This window comes from Sinocyclocheilus rhinocerous, unplaced genomic scaffold (assembly GCF_001515625.1).
Source record: "Sinocyclocheilus rhinocerous isolate Xijiao unplaced genomic scaffold, SAMN03320098_v1.1 scaffold1157, whole genome shotgun sequence".
Taxonomy (NCBI): domain Eukaryota; kingdom Metazoa; phylum Chordata; class Actinopteri; order Cypriniformes; family Cyprinidae; genus Sinocyclocheilus; species Sinocyclocheilus rhinocerous.
Window position 1 is genome coordinate 541,708 of NW_015631716.1, and position 8,752 is coordinate 550,459.

Sequence of the window (8,752 nt, forward strand, 5' to 3'; positions counted from 1 at the left end):
AGGAATCTCTAGTGAATGCTAGCCAGCCATATAAATGCAAGGCAGTAAGCATTGGCTGCATATGCAGCATGAACCAATCAGCTTGTGCCAAGTCGTTTAACTCGCTGAATATCATCAGTTACGTTAACAACCCATCAGCCTGCGCCATCTAGAGTTTCATGACTGAACTATATATTTATCGTTCTTGTTGAAAACCGACCTTAATGCTCAAGTACCCCATAATTTGTTCCTTAACTCATATTAAACAGGAAAAACAACTCTGGGGAGGGACTATCTATTTGATTGACCAATGACAGACAGGAGGAGTGTTCTGGAAACCTATTTTGGTGCCACTAGTGGAACAGAAATCACACTGCATGTTCAAGTCAAGGCACATCACAACAATTTCAGCCCTGCACGTTGATTCAACATGGCACAGACTACTTAACCAAAAAAAAAAGTGAAATGATGATATAACCTTTGATTGTCTTCCTGAAATGTCACATTCTTGATCTTGGATTATTCCAGATGTCTCCAATAATTAGCAAAGTACTTTAATAAGTATTATAGTTAAACAGTACAAAGGGCAAATGGGGCTGTTCTTGGGGTGGTCCAACTGGGACAACCACGCCAGACCCCGTCCTTTAAGAGGGCGCCACATCCTCTACTTGCACTTGGCCCCGTCTCATGAATGACCTTGGTCCTAACCAGGAGCTACAACGGACCAGTATTTTTTTCTTTTGTCCACACAAAAACACTCTCTCAATCACAACTAGGTATACACCGATACCGAAAAATTGATACTATTTTCATTTAATGGATATTACAATTCTACTATTTTGTATAAATGACTTCTAAATAAACCATTAAAAACTAATGCAAAATACAGTAAATAAGCATGCAAATATATAAAAAAAAATAAAACCTTATACGTGGATCAAACTGCCATTACCAATTTTAACGCCGCTGATTGGCCACTTCATTCATAACAAACATGCCTGTGCATGGTTATAATGAGGAAACCAGTCGATTTTCAGTGTGAGAAGAAGCCAGCAAGACGTCTCATGAAATAAATGGTACCTTCATGCGAGATCAAATGACTCATCAAATACACTTGGCTTTCGCAGAATTTATTCGGCACTCTGTCGCCCTGGCAAACGTTCCTGCTATCATAGAAATGCGGACAGGCTCCCTATCTCTCTTCCTCTGGGACAGTGGTGAGCAGTGGTACTCACCTCCAACTTCCACTTGGCCAGCAACTCCTCCCTGGTCCTCTTGCTAATGTAATAAGGGTCACCAGCCTGGAAGGTTACTCTGGGCATGGGTCTTTGACGGAGGCTGACTTCCCAGCCCACTCCCCCACGGAGCCTCCCTCGAGCTCCCTGTTTAAAGGGACAAAACCAAAATAAAAAGGAAAAGAAAAAAATTAACGACTGTTTCTCTCTCTGTTTTAGTGTACTTATCTATCTGTGCGATCCTAAATGAAGGAAGGAAGTAGGTGGTTTGTCTGTGAACGATTTTGGAGCATTTTGCGAATGGGCTGGTGGGGGACTCTCAAACTAAGGGTACTCATCGGTACAGAGAGGGTTCAAGCGGCCCGACAAATCCCATCTGCCCATGGCTGGTGATGAATAGGGACCCTTGTTTTTAAGCAGAGGACCAAGTGTATTTGATATTTCACCATTAGGGTACCATTTCTTTCATAATCAAGTGGCAGGAAAAACAGGTTCCACATTAATGTCATCTTTGTAGGAATTTTCTTCTGAGATCTTGAGCAATTATTGGAAAAGTTTGAATTTTGACAGACAGAAACACGCAAACATACACACATATATCACAGACAGGCGCACTACAGGAAGACAGTTTTACCTCATTCTTTGCAGAGTCCCCACCCTCATCCTCCTTGTGCTCCACGTCTAGAGGGAAACAGCCACAAGAACAAGCGATTACCTGAAATGTTTCTGAAAGTCCGGATTTGTCACAAAGGAAATCTGTCTTCATCAATCTGCAGTATAAGGCCTCAATGATATTTTTGCATCAACACAAAATTTCACAAGGCTTTTATGTGGAAGAGCAAGCATAAAATAGCTTTGAGCCAAAATAAACGATTCTCATTTGTGTGCTTGTACTTGTAAAAGAGTTTAAATAAAGAGCTAAGAAGCCAAAAGCAGCAGGAAGATGGACCGTTTTAGCTCGAGGTCTTCGTGTTACTAAATTAAAGTCTTGGAGAACTTTAGAAACTAAGTATTAATGTCAGTCAATCACTATCAAAAAGACTTGTTAGTACATATACTAAATATGTGCTGTGAAAATTGCCACAGGGCAATATGCACTTACATATAACATGATGGTTTCTTTGTGTATGACACCAAAATATTACAATTTAAAAAATAAAATTGAGATCTATAATTCATATGTTACTGCCCATCATGATACTACTAGAGCCAGCTGTTCTATCTGTACTATAATGTTTAGACATTAGGTTTCAATTTTGTGAATGACATTAGGTTTCAATATTATTTTAATGATTTTGAGGCTATTTTGGTTCCATACTTTTTTTTTTAATAAAGGTAATATTTAAATGAGTGCATGAAAGAATCCTAAATACCTCATGTTGCTAATCATTAAGTATGAATGATGAACAGGACAACTTCATATAAATAGATCTGTGGGATTTAGACCAGGCTTACAGGCAATCTGTCACAGCATATTCATGACGTCGCTATACTGACATGAAGCCAAAAGAAGTAGACAGCACCCATTTTAATAACCCAGTAGCCTAAGGAAGATCTGTTTGAAGTCTATCAAAGCTCCATCACCCAGCCACATCCCAACACTTGAGCGTCGAGAGGCCGTGGGCAAAACCTGAGAGCTTGTTTTCTTCACAAGAGCCATCAAAAGCCTGCCAGTGAAGTACCACACACACCCAGCCAAAACCAAAGGTCTTGACCCGCGAGTCCTCTTCACATTTACAGCGTGCAAATCCGCTCTCGCTGCATCTTTCTGTCTCTTCCTCTTTTCTCAGTCGCTCGACGGGAATAAGCAATCCGTCTGTACGGTGAGGAAGGGGTTCATTCCACCGAGACTGCCAAGGTCACTGGGTTTGTGAGCGTGGTTGGCACACTGTGCCCATCAAGCCTCCGGCGTGCCAGTTTGAGCACATGCCAGCCTGCATGTTTAGAGCGTCCATTTCCCCTTCACTGGACTGAAATCCGTCCTGTGCCCTCTAGGTAGAGGTATAAAAAGACACAGGTACGGCTGTACTTGCCCATTCTCTGTCAGTCAAAGCAAGATTTATCTTTTTGACTATACAGAGTTCATTAGGGCTGGGTATCGAGTTCGATACTTTTTAGGCACCGACCGAATTGCCTCGATACCATCGAGTATCGAAAAACGTCTTGTCGTTCGGTACCAAATTTCGATACCTAAGGGGTTAATCTCATCAGCGTCAGTGAGCCAATAAACCTGCAGCACTTGCCGGTGTGTTCGACTAGAAAAACCAAAGTTTTTTTTTTAGATAATGTAATCTTGTTAAAATTGATTTCATAAAATTGGTATCGAAAAAAGTATCGTTCAGAAACCGGTATCGAAGTCAAGGTATCGGTATCGATATCGAAAATTTTTGAACGATACCCAGCCCTAGAGTTCATGATTCAATAAAATCTTTGGTGGGATTGAACTAATGATTGACAAACAGCTTATAGGTGCAATTATCTTTTAGCGATTAGTGTCGGGCTAATGAAGTCTGGCAAACAGAGGTAGTGACTTTAAGGCAGCTTTGTTGTTGGTATCTGTTCATGGGATTCTACTGAGCTCAGCAAAACACACTAATCAGGACCCAAGAGTTCCCTCTTTATACCTCTAGAATTGAACAACTGTATACAATCAATCAATACTCTAGGACAGGGACACTAGGGGGATCCTTACAGGTGAAGTACTCTTTAAAGGGATAGTTCACACAAAAATTAAAATGGGGTATATGTCGAATGCCACCTGACCAAACTGGAAAACAGGTCTCATTTCATCTGCTTGTCGAAGAAAGTGCTTGTCAGCAGTATGAACTGATGGTGATATCTATGGACTTTTAAGGTAATCAGCTAATCTAGCTAGTTGTTGTTATTGTTGGCATTTATTCAAACAGCTCCATATTTAACAGAGCACATACAAAACACTCGAACCGGAAGCAACAAGACCTGTTTTACAGAATACGGAAGTCTGTTGCGCATAACCTCCATTTGCTGTTTATTTACTCAATCTCAGGCCATCCAAGATGTAGGTGACTTTTTTTTCCAGCAGAACAGTAAAGTAGGTTTTTAGCTGAAACCGTGGTCCTTGGTGAGTCATAAAATTTAAGTCAATGCCTACCTTCAATTTGAGAGTCAAAAAAGCATATCAGGCAACACAAAATTAATACATGTGGCACCTGGCGATATATTGAGGTCTATGCAAGAAAATAATCTTATGATACCAGTTTTTGCCAACTCATACAACGTTGCAGTTCCTCCAACACAACACTGAACTGAGGAAACAGTTCCGTCTTGAACCGAAGAACTGGTGAGCCGCTGATACGAGCATCAAGGTGAGTTGTTCAAGACTATTTTATTCACTTTACATGCTTTACTGTCAGGAGCCACGGGTATTGATTTTGTGTTGCCTGATATGCTTTTTTATTTTTTTCTCAATGTGATGGCAGCCGTTGACTTGCATTTTATGAATCTCCAAGGACCATGATTTCAGCTAAAAATCTTCTTTACTATTCTACTGAAGAAAAGAAAATCACCTAAATTTTGGATGCCCTGAGGATGAATAAATTTAAGCAAATTTTCATGTTTGGCAGCTCCAATGAATTAGTCAGTGTAAATGCACCTTTATAGCTATCACAGTTTATTGGTCAAGGACTCTTATTTTGTCAAGGTTTTGTTCTGTTGTGTTTGTCTTCATCGCCTAAGTTTATTTCCTGTTTCCTCTGTTACCACTGTGTCTAGCTGGTTGTCGTGATTATTGATTATGTTCCCACCTATCCCTTGTTGTACTCCTCAGTGTATTGTGTATTTAATCCTTCATCAGTTCACATTGTCGGTTATTGTCTAAACATATGTGTTTAGCTGTTGCATTTCTCTTCATGATTTGGATTACCTTCTTCTCTGTTTTTGTAAATAAATGCTGCACTGAGATCCACCTCTCCTCATCTTTGTCTGACCCACGCTGTGACAATAGCATTGTTAGCAGTGCTAGCAAACATACTTTGATTATTTGGTATATGACGTTTTACTGGATTTCCAATTATAAATTGACTGTCTAGACTTCATAGCATTTTACATTGGTCTACATGTTGGCGTCTATCACCATAAAGTAGGTTAAGGGGATCAGTGTGTAAGTGCCCTGGGCATTGTGCCATGCACCTGGCATGGCCCCCACTGAGAGAGTGGCCACAACACAGACCTGCTGTCTCTCCATGCACTGCACCCAATCAAGGCAGGCTGCCAGAAGAGACGTGGCTTTGTCTACCCGGCCTTCACTTACTGCTCTCATCAAGGTCAATACCTGACTTCACAGTATGGAAAGAGAGAGAGGTCTGATAATTGGCATCGCCATCACACTGGAGCGCAGTGCTATATTCAGGAGCATCTCAGAAACACTGTAGAGCCATGGCAAAAAATAAACATATGTTTTAGCTGAGCTGTGAGCTTGTGAATTGTAACAAGTGATGAAATGAAAAAACAGGTGCTGTGCGATAATACTGACAACTAATAGTCGACACAACTTTCTATTGCATTGTCTTTTGTGGCAGAACACAAATCAAACATACAGCGCAACAATGTAATTCACAAACAAATCACTTGATTTGCTTTTTAGGAATCATTCAAATTATTTTCTGAATCAGTGAGAATACTTTTTTTAAAGCAATACCAAACATTAATAGTTCATCTCTTAACTTTTTCCTAGTTAATGCATGATTGTTATAAATAATGTTAATGTAATGTTAAATAATGTTAATCAAATAAAAAAAACATTATTTATAAGCAATGCTAAATGTTAAATGTAATATAAAATAATGCTAAATAATGTTAATAAAAATAAAATAATAGGCACATGTGTAATTATAGGTTCAGCATTTGTGTAGATGCCGCTCTGATCAGTTTCAATTAGGTTTGAAGGTTCTGATCAATTTTTAGAAATACTAAAGAACAGAATATAACAGTTATGATGTTAAATTGATATTAATAAATAAATATTGCATACATATATTAATTTAATCACATTTGTTAACAGCACTGTTAATAACTGAAACTTTTGTATTTTTATTTATTTTAACACTTGCTTATGTATTTCTTTAAAAAATACTCCAAGTTCCCTTGGTGAGTGAAGTTCTAGATGTTCAGAGTGTGTTCTGTACTGCTTATGTTTCAAAAATAAAATAAAATAAAATAAGCTTAAATTTGTATGTATAGTGAAACTTAACTACTGTAACTACTGACTGACTTTGTGTGTAAAGACAAACATTCAGAACAGTTTTCTGGTGATGAATGGTACTGAAAAAAAAAATCCAAACAAAAATATGTTGGAAAACATGGATATGCGGCAGAGGTGATTGGTGCCTCCATTTGAAAAACAAAATCCTGTATGAAACGCTGCTGGAGAGAGAGTCTTGCCAAATCGCTTCTGTACACGGTGTGGGAGGCTGGTGTCTTTTGTATGCAAATTTGATTTTTGGGAGCGTAATTACTCTGATTTAAATATTAATGTACTCATTTAACAATAACTATTTGTCCTTCAAGTTAATAGTAGCAGCAAAGCCTCCAAAACCATTTTACAATCCCACTTGTTTTGTGACTAAATACTGCATTTTTTTATCATGACGATGACACATTCTTGGTCTTGGGCCCATGAGTGGCTCAGTGAGCAGACAGCTGTGAAACATGATGCAAAGAAGGCTGAGCATAACTCACATTTAGTCGGCCGCTCCAGTTTCCGTCTCCCTTGTTTCTTGCGAGGCAGAGTTGGCAGTGTCTCCTCTTCGTACTTCTCAGAGTCCTGGCTGGAGACAAATCCGTTCTCCAGGGATGGGCTCAGGCTTGAATCAGAGGCCGACTCGGCCTGACAGCCCGACTGGCATGGGAGCCCGTTTTCCGCAGCATTCTTGTCCAGTGTAGGGTGGCGACCTTCACACGATTTGTTCTCATGCCTCTCAACATCTCCATTCTGGGACTGCAAAGACGACTGGAGCTCCACCCCTTTGTGCTGCTTAGCCACGCCCACCAGCTGATCCACTGGCCCGTAACACTCCACCTGCAGCAGAAAATTACATAATCAGATTGGACAGTCATGCATCTACAACCTATTATTAATCAGAAGCTCTGATAAACAATAGCAACTCCCTACAGCACAATAGATTCAATATTTTAATTAAATTTGCCCTCCAACACACAACAAACCAAATTTACCATAACAATCCTCTTTTTATGATTATAAGCGTCATTACTGTACCAATGTCAACATGCAAAAACAAAAAGCCCAAAAACCAGAACTCAAATTATATATACCGTACTTCACTTACACACTGAAAAATATGCACCAGAAGGGAAAAATTTATACAGAAATATATATTTATTTTCCACTCTAGTACATACGTAGTGTAATATTTCATATTTTAATATTTTTAAGTACCATTTTTATATGCGTCTATAACAGCACTTAAGCAAACAGTAATTAATTTGACTCATTCAAATCTTGTGAGTCTTTTAACTGATTCATTAAAAGCATCATTCATTCATGAATCAGACACTGTTTGCTCTGTATGTTTATGTTTTGCATGCAGTCAGTGAAGATGAGGCAATTAGAAGGTGTTTTGTCATCATAGGTTGTGTTGGGGGTTTTCCGTGATGCTGTAGATTCAGTGCCTGTGCTAACAGTGCAGGAAACCCTGAAATCTTATTTTGAGAATTTTATCATCTTGTAACATCACGCTAACAAGGTAGAGGGATGAGGATTTTAATAAAACTGTCATTAAAACACCCCCACTTTTAATATAAACTGCTTTTCCAGTAGGGTTCCTGATAATAACAGCCATATACCTTTACTTACTTCAAAATGGTTATGAATCACAGAGCACAAATTAAAGAGGAAGACCCAATTTGCAGTAAAAAGTCAAATCTTTCATTTGCAGTCGTCTCGTCTTTCGTCTGCTCAGTGTAAGGCCATTTCCGATGTCCTTGTGTTGACATCAAAACTACCTATCTGAACCATCTAATCTAATCTGAAACAAAGAAGACAGGAAGCTCTTCCTACACATTAAGTGTAATGCGAGTACAATGTTTCTAAGCATCTGTCTACAAAGAAACACAAAAATAGCACAATAACAAACTACTTCTACTTTACTATTACTGCAGTATGGGCATGAAGAGTAGAGCTTTAAAACTTCATAAATTATCATAAACGTGGCTCACATGATGCCACATTTCAAGTCCTCTGAAGTATTTGCTTTGTGTGCCTTCATAAGAAATGATGTCAGTTTGGTTAAAAAAAAATATTTTCAATAAATCAGATTATCCCGTTTACAAAACCACACATTTACAATCTACATGTTTTGAAGTGTTTTTTTTTTAGTATGTATATACAGTGTATATATATATATATATATAGTAATATTTTGAATTAGTTATTCCTATATTTCAACTTTTAATTTTAATATTAGTTTTAGTAATTTTGTTTTGATTTTTGTCATTTTTATTTGTTTATATATATATATATATATATATATATATATATATAT

At 38.2% G+C, this 8,752-nt stretch overlaps 1 protein-coding gene across 7 annotated transcripts in view; it reads right to left on the reverse strand.

Annotated features, from left to right (window-relative positions):
* Positions 1–7,263, reverse strand: part of LOC107741843 (DNA (cytosine-5)-methyltransferase 3A-like) — a 45,651-nt gene extending 38,388 nt beyond the window's left edge. For 3 of the 7 annotated variants that reach the window (XM_016554627.1, XM_016554628.1, XM_016554629.1), the window contains exons 1-2: positions 1,849–1,889; positions 1,215–1,361 (exon numbers count right to left, since the gene is read on the reverse strand). In XM_016554627.1, the coding sequence (XP_016410113.1) occupies positions 1,215–1,301 (87 nt within the window). In that variant the 5' untranslated portion in view covers positions 1,302–1,361; positions 1,849–1,889. Of the gene's footprint in view, positions 1–1,214; positions 1,362–1,848; positions 1,896–6,929 lie in introns of those variants that run through there. The other 4 variants (XM_016554636.1, XM_016554637.1, XM_016554631.1 and 1 more) reach the window with 4 other exon arrangements.
* Between the last annotated feature and the right edge of the window lie 1,489 nt (positions 7,264–8,752).